General features: G+C 38.5%; 1 protein-coding gene and 1 pseudogene across 7 annotated transcripts in view; one reads left to right on the top strand and one right to left on the bottom strand.

Annotated features, from left to right (window-relative positions):
• NXPE3 (neurexophilin and PC-esterase domain family member 3) overlaps window positions 1–12504 on the top strand; it is a 55271-nt gene that overhangs the window by 19823 nt on the left and 22944 nt on the right. For 2 of the 7 annotated variants that reach the window (XM_061427002.1, XM_061427023.1), the window contains exon 2: window positions 4636–5308. The exons of the other annotated variants lie outside the window; for them this stretch is intronic. In XM_061427002.1, coding sequence (XP_061282986.1) covers window positions 5156–5308 — 153 coding nt within the window. In that variant the 5' untranslated portion in view covers window positions 4636–5155. The remainder of the gene's footprint in view (window positions 1–4635; window positions 5309–12504) is intronic. 7 annotated transcript variants of the gene reach the window in all.
• Window positions 7218–9150, bottom strand: LOC133253388 (ubiquitin-ribosomal protein eS31 fusion protein-like; annotated as a pseudogene).

Consider the following 12504-nt stretch of genomic DNA (forward strand, 5'->3'; position numbering starts at 1 on the left):
TGTAGATTAGAAATTCCAATGACTCCTGCCTTGGCTTCAGTTAATTTTGCTAGAGCAGGTCACAGAAATCTGAGTAACATTTTTTAAATTAATTAATTTATTTTAATTGGAGGATAATTTCATTATAGTACTATGGTGGTTTTGCCACTCATCAACATGAGTCACCCACAGGTGCACATGTGTTTCCCCATCCTGAACCCCCCTCCCACCTTCTTCCCCACTCTCCACCCCTCTGGGTTGTCCTAGAGCACCAGCTTTGAGTGCCCTGCTTCATGCATCGCTTCATTGTACTGGTCATCTATTTTACATATGGTAATACATATGTTTCAGTGCTAGTCTCTCAAATCATCCCACCATCCCCTTCTCCCACATAGTCCAAAAGTCTGTTCTTTACATCTGTGTCTCTTTTGCTGTCTCACATATAGGATCATTGTTACCATCTTTCTAAATTCCTTATATATGCATTAATATACTTTATTGGTGTTTCTCTTTCTGACTTACTTCACTCTGTATAATAGGCTCCAGTTTCATCCACCTCATTAGAACTGACTCAAATCCATTCTTTTTTATAGCTGAGTAATATTCCATTGGGTATGTGTACCAAAACATGCTTATCCATTCATTTGCCAATGAACATCTAGGTTGTTCCATGTCCTGGCTATTGTAAACAGTGCTGCAATGAACATTGGGGTACATGTGTCTCTTTCAATTCTGGTTTCCTCAGTGTGTATGCCCAGCAGTGGGATTGCTGGGTCAAATGGCAGTTCTATTTCCAGTTTTTTAAGGAATCTCCACACTGTTGTCTGTAATGTCTGTACCAGCTTATATTTCCACCAGAAGTGTAAGGGGGTTCTCTTTACTCCACTTCTGCATTTGTTGTTTGTGCATTTATTGTTTGTAGACTTTTTGATGGTGTCCATTCTGACTGGCATGAGATGATACCTGTTTGTGGTTTTGATTTGCATTTCTCTAATAATCAGTGATGTTGAGTATCTTTTCATGTGTTTCTTAGCTATCTGTATATCTTCTTTGGAGAAGGCAATGGCACCCCACTCCAGTACTCTTGCCTGGAAAATCCCATGGACGGAGGAGCCTGGTGGGCTACAGTCCATGGGGTCGCTAAGAGTCGGACACGACTGAGCGACTTCACTTTCACTTTTCACTTTCATGCATTGGAGAAGGAAATGGCAACCCACTCCAGTATTCTTGCTTGGAGAATCCCAGGGCCAGAGGAGCCTGGTGGGCTGCCGTCTATGGGGTCGCACAGGGTCGGACACGACTGATGCGACTTAGCAGCAGCATATCGTCTTTGGAGAAATGTCTGTTTAGTTCTTTGGCCCACTTTTTGATTGGGTTGTTTGTTTTTCTGGTACTAAGCTACATGAGCTGCTTGTATATTTTGAAAATTAATTCTTTGCCAGTTGTTTTGTTTGCTATTATTTTCTCCCATTCTGAAGGCCGCCTTTTCACCTTGCTTATAGTTTCCTTCATTGTGCAGAAACTTTTAAGTTTAATAAGGTCCTATTTATTTATTTTTGTCTTTTATTTCCATTACTCTGGGAGATGGGTCATAGAGGATCTGGCTGTGATTTGTGTCAGAGAGTGTTCTGCCTGTATTTTCCTCTAAGAGTTTTATAGTTTCTGGTCTTACATTTAGGTCTTTAATCCATTTTGAGTTTATTTTTGTGTATGGTGCTAGAAGTGTTCTAGTTTCATTCTTTAACATGTGGTTGACCAGTTTCCGAGAAACATTTTACTTATTTTACTTACAGGATTACTGGTCTATTAAAGTAGATGAGTAGTTACCTAGGACTAGGGTGGGAGTATAGGTTTGTGAAAATGTGGATTGACTGCTAATGTGAACAGAGTTTCTTTTGGGGGTATGAAAATGCTATAACTGTGGAGATGCCTATCCAAATTATGAATATACAAAAATCTCATGAACTGTTCACTTAAATAGGTGAATTGTATGGTATGTGAATTATACCTCAATTAAACTTAAAAATAGAAGAGAAAAAGATTTCTGGTCTGTTATAAAAAACTAATTCAGAAATAGCCAGAGGAAGAGATATACAGGGCAAGGTGTATGAGAAGGGCATAAAGGTGCCGTCTTGGTCTGAATGTGCCATTCTCCTTGAATCTCCAAGTGTTCACCAATCTGGAAGCTCTCCAAACCCCATCCTTTTGGGGTTTTATGAAGCTTCATTCCATAGGCATGTTTGATTCATTTGTGACTGATTTCACCCTCCAGCCACACTCCCTTTACTGGAGGTCCAGGGTGGAACTGAAAGTTCCAACCCTCTTATCACGGTCAGTTCTGACAACCAGCTCCCATTGTGAGGTATTTTCCAAAAGCCACCTCAGTAACACGAGCCCAGTTGTGGTGGAAAGGGGCTCGTTAGAAGTAACAAGACACACATTTCCCTTTTATGACTCTAAGTGTTTTTAGGAACTGAGGACACAAAACCAAATATTATAGCAAAAGATGTTCCCATTTCTCTTATCATTAAAATTCTAAGGATTTTGGGAGCTGTGAGCCAGGAACTGTGGATGAAGACCAAATGTATATTGCTTATAAATCACAATACTGGAGGTACATAATTATTTTTCCTGTCCATTTGTTCAACCACCTTCTATTTATTAGGAAAATAATTAATGAAAAGTATAAAACACTCGAAAGAATAGAGAGTACATAAGTACTTAAGTATGTATTTGAAATTCCTCTCCAGTCTTCAGAGTCACTGTAATTTCTTGGATATAACTGCTTGTTTGTAGTTATGTGGGTGGTTAGCACTGCTTACACATTGCATAGTTATATCTTGATTTGTCAGCTTTACACTGTACCTGCTGACCTTTCCACATCAGGCAGAGCAGCGTGGGTGGTTAAATAAAAACACAGACTGAAGTCAGATTGCTTGGGTTCTAGTCCAGGTTTGCTGTTTATAATCTGTGTGACCTTGGGCAAATTATCAAATTACCATTCTTTGCTTCAGTTTCCTTGTCTATCAGATGGCCTAATAATAAGACTTACCTCATGGGATAATTTAAACATTGTATTAAAAGATTTATATAAAGTCTTTAAAAAAGAGTGTCTGGCACTTAGGTGTTTAGTAGATGTTGGTTGATGTTGCTGTCCCTGTTAAAGATAGTGAAAGATGAGATCTTCTGCTGACTCATAATTTCTGTCACTCTCTTTCTAAAATTTGTAAAATATTTTTTTTCTGTGTATTAAATAATGTACTTAGGCCTTTTCTTTCCCTTAATAGGGTTAGATAGTACATCTTAACTTCCTCCTTTAAGTGAAGAAGAAGAGCACTTCTATATTATGTTACATTTGATTTCTGTTAGCTATCATATTACTTTTGCATCATCAGGCTTTATAATCTTTAGTTTTATTGCTCTAACTATAATTAAGGATAACATACACTCTTTATGGATTGATTCTTATTCTTAAAAAAATACGGTATTATTATGATCATGTAAATGTTACCCAGTATAGAACATGATCCTTTGAAACCAAACCTTTATCTCTTGATGGAGAATGTCCCAAGCATCAAGGTCAAATGGATCCTTTTTACACAGTACATCAATTGCTTAATCATGCTGCATTTTAATTTGCTTTATATTTTAACCATGACTTTCTTATACCTCTTCTTGCTTTTTCTGGAGTGCTAACTGCCCTTTTTTTTTCTCCTGATGAGAGAAAATAACATCTTCTATAGCATATTATGAGGATCTTCCTTCATATAATTTGTTAAATCCATTTGCTTCTTCAAGGCACTTTTTTCCCCCCTCTGAGCACTCTATCTTCCTATTTCAATGTTCACTGATTATTATCTTGACCTGTTGCCCAGCTGTTGTTCTGAGTTTGCTTTTCATTAAATTCCTGGCTCATGTCTTTCACTTCCTTGGATTTTTCTTTCCAATTTACTGGATTAAATCTTCAAATAATGTTTTCCTGAAAGGGCACATGGGAACTAAGCTTACATGTCTGAAATGGCCTTTATTTTGCCCTCTTCTTTGATTTTTATTTGGGTTTAGAATGCTGTATTCAAAGTCCTTTTCCCTTAGAACCTTACAACTTTGCTCCACTGTCTTCACATGTCCTGTGGGGTAAAAGACAAGGCTAATGCCAATCTAATTTTTTTTTTTTAATTTAAAAGTATCTTTTATTGGTAATGTTGTTCTTCTTTCTGGAAGACAGAAGAACTTTTTTCTCTACCTCTGAAATTTTACAAAGCTCTAATGTGAGGTCTTTTTTTGGGTATAAAACTTTATTGTTAAACAGGCAGATCTGTTCACTAATAAGAAAACAGTTTAAACATCTGAATTTTAGAGACAGTATACAATTTTGAGATACAAAATATTAGAAAGCCATTATATTATACAGTATGTAGAGCAAAATATCACAATATAAATAACAATTAATGTCCAAGCTAGAAAAGACTGAAGTGCTTTTAAGGTCTTGTCTTCTAAGCAGGAAGGCCAAAGTGAAGATTAAGAACCATTTCTAAGAGAGTGTAAGTCATGGTCTTCAGGAAGCACTGGAGTTCTATTAAGGTACTTTCATGTATACTTGGGATGAATCCTATTTGGTCATGGTGTATAATTCATTGTACATATTGTTGGATTCAGATGTGAAGATGACACCACCCTTATGGCAGAAAGTGAAGAGGAACTAAAAAGCCTCTTGATGAAAGTGAAAGAGGAAAGTGAAAAAGTTGGCTTAAAACTCAACATTCAGAAAACGAAGATCATGGCATCCGATCCCATCACTTAATGGGAAATAGATGGGGAAACAGTGGAAAGAGTGTCAGACTTTATTTTTGGGGGCTCCAAAATCACTGCAGATGGTGACTGCAGCCATGAAATTAAAAGACGCTTACTCCTTGGAAGGAAAGTTATGACCAACCTAGACAGCATATTCAAAAGCAGAGACATTACTTTGCCAACAAAGGTCCATCTAGTCAAGGCTATGGTTTTTCCTGTGGTCATTTATGGATGTGAGAGTTGGACTGTGTAGAAGGCTGAGCACCGAAGAATTGATGCTTTTGAACTGTGGTGTTGGAGAAGATTCTTGAGAGTCCCTTGGACTGCAAGGAGATCCAACCAGTCCATTCTGAAGGAGATCAGCCCTGGGATTCCTTTGGAAGGAATGATGCTAAAGCTGAAACTCCAGTACTTTGGCCACTTCATGCGAAGAGTTGACTCATTGGAAAAGAGTCTGATGCTGGGAGGAATTGGGGGCAGGAGGAGAAGGGGACGACAGAAGATGAGATGGCTGGATGGCATCACCGACTTGATGGATGTGAGTTTGAGTGAACTCTGGGAGTTGGTGATGGACAGGGAGGCCTGGCGTGCTGCGATTCAGGGGGTCACAAAGAGTCAGACACGACTGAGCTACTGAACTGAACTGAACTGAGAGTTGTTTATAGTATTACTTGATTATCCTTCTAATGTGTATGGGATCTTTAGTGATGTGTCTTCTTTCATGTCTGATAATAATGATTTGTGTCCTGTCTTTTTTCCTTAGCCTTACTTCAGGCTTAATCAATTTTATTGATCTTTTCAAGAAAACTGGGTTTTGGTCTCATTGTCTTTTCTCTATTGATTACCCGTTTTCAGTTTCATTGATTTCTACCCTAATTTGTAATTTCTTTTCTTCTGCTTACTTTGGAGTTGATTTGCTTTTCTAGCTTCCTAAGGTAGATGTTTAAGTGATTGATTTTAGATCTTCATTTATAATAATGTGTATTCAGTGCTGTAAATTTCCGTCTAAGGCCTGCTTTTCACTGCATCCACAAATATTGAAAAGTTGTTTTTTCATTTTATTTGAGTTAAAAAGATTTTAATTTTTTATTGATGTTTCTTCTTTGACCCTTGTGTTACTTAGAAATGTGTTGTTTAATCTCTGGGTATTTTGGAATTTTCCAGCTATCTTTCTGTTATCAATTCCATCTTTCTTGTTTAATCCCATTGTAGTCTGAAGGCAGACATTGTATGATTTCTATTCTTTTCAGTTTTTTTATAGTATATTTTATAGGCCTATTTTGGTGAATGTTTCATGTGAGCTTGAAAAGAATGTGTCTTCTTTTGTTGGATAAGTGGTTTATAGATGTCCATCATATCTAGTTGATGGTGATGCTGTTGAGTTCAACTAAGTCTTTACTGACTTTCCGCTTATTGGCTCTATCCATTTCTATTTTTTGTTTGTTTTTTCGGTCATGCTCTGTGGCATGTGGGTTCTTAGTTCTGCAACCAGGGAATGGAACCCATGTTCCCTGCAGTGGAAGTACAGAGTCTTAACCACTGAACCACCAGGGAAGTCCCTGATCCATACATTTCTGATAGTGGGGTATTGAAATCTTTCATTACAACTCTGAATTCATCAATTTTTTCTTTCAGTTCTATTAGTGTTTACCCTACATATTTTGGCTTTCTCTTGTTAGGTACATACATGTTAAAGATTGTTATGTCTTCTTGGAGAATTGACCCTTGTATTATGTAAAATACCCTTCTTGTTTTTAGTTTTTGGTTGCACTGGGGCTTTGTTGCTGTGTGTGAGCTGTCTCTAGTTGTGGTGAGCAGGGCCTACTCTTCATTTCTGTGTGCAGGCTTCTCACTGGTGGCTTCTTTTGTGGAGCACAGGCTCTAGGCATATGACCTTCAAGTAGTAGTGGTGCACAGGCTTCAGTTGCTCTGTGGCATGTGGAATCTTCCTGGATCAGGGCTTGATCCGCCGCATTAGCAGGCAGATTCTTACCCACTGTATCACCAAGGAAGGCTCTGTAATACCCTTGTTTATCTCTGACTTTCCTTGTTCTGAACTCTACTCTGAGGTTAATATAATTATTCTGATCTCTTTCAATTAGTGCTAGCATGGTATATCTTTATCCATCCACTTTCTTTTAATCTATATATGTCTTTATATTTAAAGTAGATTTCTTGTAGGGCAACATATAGTTAAGTCTGACAATCTCTGTCTCCTAATTGATGCATTTAGATAATTTATGTTTAAGGTGATTATTGATATAGTTGGATTAATAGCTGTCATATTTGTTACTGTTTTCTATTCATTGTCCTTGTTATTTGTTCCTGTTTTTATCTTCAGCTCTTTTTCTGACTTTTGTGGTTTTAATTTAGCATTCAATAGATGCCATTCTGTCTCCTTTCTTAGTGTGTCAATAACGCTTCTCATTTTACTTTAAGTGGTTGCATTAGAGTTTGCAATATGCACTTATAACTAGTCCAAGTCCACTATCAAATAATACTGTACTGCTTCATGGGTAGGACAGGTACCTTATTAATAATAAAATATTATTAATTGCTCCTTCCTGTCCCTTGTATAATTGCTGTCATTCATTTCACTTGTAAATAAGCACACACGCACACACACAGGTATAAGTGTACATGGTCAAATACACTGTTGCTGTTATTATTTTTGAACAAAATTGTTATGTTACAGTTAAAAATAAGAAAATAGAAGTTTTTTATTTTACCTTCAGTTATTCCTTCTCTGATGCTCTTCCCCTCTTTGTGTAGATCTGAGTTTCTGACCTATATGATTTCCTTATCTGTGAAGCCCTTCTTTTAACATTTCTTGCTAGACAAGTCTACTGGCAACAGATTCTCTTAATTTTTGTTTGTCTGAGAAAGACTTTCTCTTTCACTTTTGAAGGATAATTTTTCTGGGTACAAAATTCTAGGTTGATGACTTTTTTCTTTCAATGTGTCAAGTATTTTACTGTATCTTCTTCTTGCTTGCATGGTTTCTGAGAAGTTAGATTTAATTCTTATATTTGCTTTGCTAAAAGTAAGGTGTTTTTTTTTTTTCCCTTTTGGTTTCTTTCAAGATATTTTATCTTTGGTTTTCTACAGTTTAAATGCAATATGCCTGGATATAGTTATATTTTGTATTTATCCCACTTTATGTTCTCTGAGCTTCCTGGATTGTTGGTTTGGTATCTCACTTTTTTTTTTTTAACGTTAGCTCATGTCCTTATTAACCAGTATACAATTACTTGTCTTCTGGTTTGTTGAAACAGTAGGTCAGACAACATTTGCCACAATAATGTCTGTCAAAATGACTGGCCATAAAAACTCCAGCACCACATTCATCTGAGGTTCACTCCCGGCGAAGGTGACTGATTTTGCCATTCTGATCCACCTTATAGTATTTCAGAACAGCCAACTTAACCTTCTTTCTTTTATGCTTGTTCTTCTTGTGAGTGGTATAAGACTTCTTCCTTTTCTTAGTGCCACCACAAAGTCTCAACACAAGATGAAGAGTGGGCTCCTTTTGAATGTTGTAGTCAGACAAAGTTGGAGAAGGCAATGGCACCCCACTCCAGCACTCTTGCCTGGAAAATCCCATGGACAGAGGAGCCTGGTAGGCTGCAGTCCATGGGGTCACGAAAAGTCAGACAGGACTGAGCGACTTCACTTTCACTTTTCACTTTTATGCATTGGAGAAGGAAATGGCAACCCACTCAGTGTTCTTGCCTTGAGAATCCCAGGGACGGGGGAACCTGGTGGGCTGCCGTCTATGGGGTCACACAGAGTCAGACACGACTGAAGCGACTTAGCAGCAGCAGCAGTCAGACAAAGTACATCCATCTTCCAGTTGCTTGCCAGCAAAGATCAGTCTTTGCTGGTCAGGAGGAATTCCTTCCTTATCCTGGATCTTGGCCTTTACATTTTCTGTTGTATCCGAGGGCTCCACCTTGACAGTGATGGTCTTCACTGTCAGGGTCTTCATGAAAATCTGCATCTTGGCAGCAGTTCCACCGCAGATAGCAGATCCAGAAAGGTGTCTGACTTTAATTTGGGGAAACTTTCAGTCATTATTATTGCAAATGTTTCTTCTGTTATGTTTTTCTGATCCTTTTGATATTCCTATTTGGTGTATCCCACAGCTCTAGAATATTCTGTTCTCATTTTAAATTATTTTTTTTCTCTTTGCTTTTTAGTTTTGGAAGTTCCTATGTACATTTCCTCAAACTCAGAGATTCTCCTTAGCTGTGTCCATTCTGCTAGTGAGCCTTTCAAAGACTTCTTTCATTTCTGTTACGGTGGTTTTACTATCTTGATTTCTTTCTTTTCTTTTTTTTTTTTTTCAATATGTCCTTTTCTTTCTTTCTTTTTCTTTTTTTTTTATTGAGGGGAGGGCCTTGCTGTGTGTCTTCTTGAATTTTAGTTCCCCAACTAGGGATTGAACCAGGGCCTTCAGCAGTGAAAGTGTGGAGTCATGATCATTGGACATCCAGGTAATTCCCTTGAATTTCTTTCAATTTCTATTTTTCAAAGAAAAGTTTTATATTTACAACAAAGTTGAGAGGAAGTGTTTTATATCTGGATAATATCAATAACCAGTGTTGTGACTGAACTGGCCCTTGTGGCTCTTACGATTACAGGATGCCCTCAGCATTAACCATCTGGAAACTGTGGGGCAAAAAGGAGGAAGGTGTATTACTCTTAGGTCCTGGAGGATACATGGCATGCCTGGGGCCTCACACCTAGGTCATGGTAGACAAAAAGAGAGAGAGCGTGGGCCTGAGGTTGTTTTTATTGGGCTCAAGGTGGGTGCCTGGAGTTTCATGGGTTTATTCTTTATTGGTGAACTTAAAACATGAATAGGAATTTAAAGCATGGGAAGAGAAAAACAAGTGGCCCAAAGGGTCATTTGTCTCAGTCAACCAAGATCCCTAAAACAAAGAAGCCGTAAGGGCATGGGAAGACCATGGCTCTTTATATCTCATCATGTGAATGTCTTGACAGTCAAAATTGAAGTCAGACACTTGCATTACAAAAAAGAAAATACAACTCTTGGGGCTTACACTGCAGGAAGATTATAGGTACTTCCCATACACCTTGTCTTTATGTATGCATGGCCTCCCCTGTTATTATCATCACTCACTGGAATGGTACTTCTTTTTTAATTTTAACCAAGGGTGAACCTGCACTGACACATCATGATCACCCAAGGTCCATAAGTTTACTTTAGGATTCATTCTTCAGTTCAGTTCAGCCACTCAGTCATGTCTGACTCTTCGACCCCATGGACTGCAGCTCACCAGGTCTCCCTGTCCATCACCAACTCCTGGAGCTTACTAAAACTCATGTCCACTGAGTCGGTGATACCATCCAACCATCTCATCCTCTGTCATCCCCTTCTCCTCCTGCCTTCAATCTTTCCCAGCATCAGGGTCTTTTCAAATGAGTCAGTTCTTCACATCAGGTGGCCAGAGTATTGGAGTTTCAGCTTCAGCATCAGTCCTTCCAATGAATATTCAGGACTGATTTCCTTTAGGATAAACTGGTTGGATCTCCTTGCAGTCCAAGGGACTCTCAAGAGTCTTCTCCAACACTACACTTCTAAAGCATCAATTCTTCGGCACTTAGCTTTCTTTATAGTCCAACTCTCACATCCATACATGACCACTGGAAAAACCATAGTTTTGACAAGGTGGACCTTTGTTGGCAAAGTAATGTCTCTGCTTTTTAGTATGCTGTCTAGGTTGGTCATAACTTTTCTTCTAAGGAGCAAGTGTCTTTGAATTTCATGGCTACACTCACCATCTTCAGTGATGTTGAACCCCCCAAAATAAAGTCTGACACTGTTTCCACTGTTTCCCCATCTATTTGCCATGAAGTGATGGGACCAGATGCCATGATCTTAGTTTTCTGAATGTTGAGTTTTAAGCCAAATTTTCACTCTCCTGTTTGACTTTCATCAAGAGGCTCTTTAGTTCTTTCTCATTTTCGGCCATAAGGGTGGTGTCATCTGCATATCTGAGGTTATTGATATTTGTCCCGGCAATCTTGATTCCAGCTTGTGCTTCATCCAGCCCAGCATTTCTCGTGATGTACTCTGCATATAAGTTAAATAAGAAGGGTGACAATATACAGCCTTGACATACTCCTTTCCCAATTTGGAACCAGTCTGTTCCATGTCCAGTTCTAACTGTTGCTTCCTGACTTGCATACAGATTTCTCAGGAGGCAGGTAAGGTGGTCTGGTGTTCCCATCTCCTTCAGAATTTTCCACAGTTTGTTGTGATCCACACAGTCAAAGGCCTTGGTGTAGTCAATAAAGCAGAAGTAGATGTTTTTCTGGAAGTCTCTTGCTTTATCGATGATCCAGCAGATGTTGGCAATTTGATCTCTGATTCCTCTGCCTTTTCTAAATCCAGCTTGAACATCTGGAATTTCACAGTTCACATACTGTTGAAGCCTGGCTTGGAGAATTTTGAGCATTACTTTACTGGTGTGTGAGATGAGTGCAATTGTGCAGTAGTTTGAGCATTCTTTGGCATTGCCTTTCTTTGGAATTGGAATGAAAACTGACCTTTTCCAGTCCTGTGGCCACTGCTGAATTTTCCAAATTTGCTGGCATATTGAGTGCAGCACTTTCACAGCATCGTCTTTCAGGATTTAAAATAGCTCAACTGGAATTCCATCACCTCCACTAGCTTTGTTCATAGTGATGCTTCCTAAGGCCCACTTGACTTTTGCATTTCAGGATGTCTGGCTCTAGGTGAGTGATCACACCATCATGATTATCTGGGTCATGAAGATCTTTTTGTACAGTTCTTCTTTGTATTCTTTCCACCTCTTCTTAATATCTTTTGGGTTCACTCTTCGTATTATACATTCTATCAGCTTGGACAAATGTATAAGAATGTCTGCCAGTCATTATAATTTCAGCTAGAGTATTTTTCCTTACTTAAAAATCCTCACTGCTCTGTCTGGTTTTTTTTTTCTTTTGATTCCTCCTTGGAATTTTCACCTCTTTCTTTACATTGCCCATTATTTCTTGCATGTTGTTTGCTTTTTCTATTAGAGCCCCTTAGCGTATTAATCATAGTTGTTTCAAATTCATGGTCTGATTATTCCAACATTCTTGCCATTTCTTAGTCTGGTTCTGATGCTTGATCTGTGTTTTCAAAGTGTGTTTTTTTCCTTTTAGTATGTCTCATAATTTTTTGCTGAAAGCTGGACATGAGGTACTGCCTAAAAGGAACTCCAGTAAATAGACTTTTCATGATGTGGAGATGAAATGTAGGGGAGGTGAAGCATCTTATAATCCTGTGATCTTCCTGTGTTAATGAGTCTGTGAACTTCAGAGCTGCTTCTTAGTCTCACCCCCTCAACTCTTAAATTGTATGGAATGTTTAGAATGGACTGGTGTTGGGTATGTCATTTACCTCAGTTTGGTTGGGCTCTGATAAAACCACAGTAGGTTAGGCTCTGGTAAAATAGTTTTTCTTGAGGGCAGGCCTTGTTTTAAAAAAAAGAACAGAATACTCTTGACATCCAGTAGTCCCCCGTCCACAGTGTCACTTTCTGTGGTTTCAGTTACTCCTGGTTAACTGTAATCTGAAAATATTAAATGGGAAAATTCCAGAAATAAACAACTTCAGTTCAGTTCAGTTCAGTCGCTCAGTCGTGTCTGACTCTGCAACCCCATGAATTGCAGCACGCAGGCCTACCTGTCCATCACCAA

This window comes from Bos javanicus, chromosome 1 (genome assembly GCF_032452875.1).
Source record: "Bos javanicus breed banteng chromosome 1, ARS-OSU_banteng_1.0, whole genome shotgun sequence".
Lineage (NCBI taxonomy): Eukaryota > Metazoa > Chordata > Mammalia > Artiodactyla > Bovidae > Bos > Bos javanicus.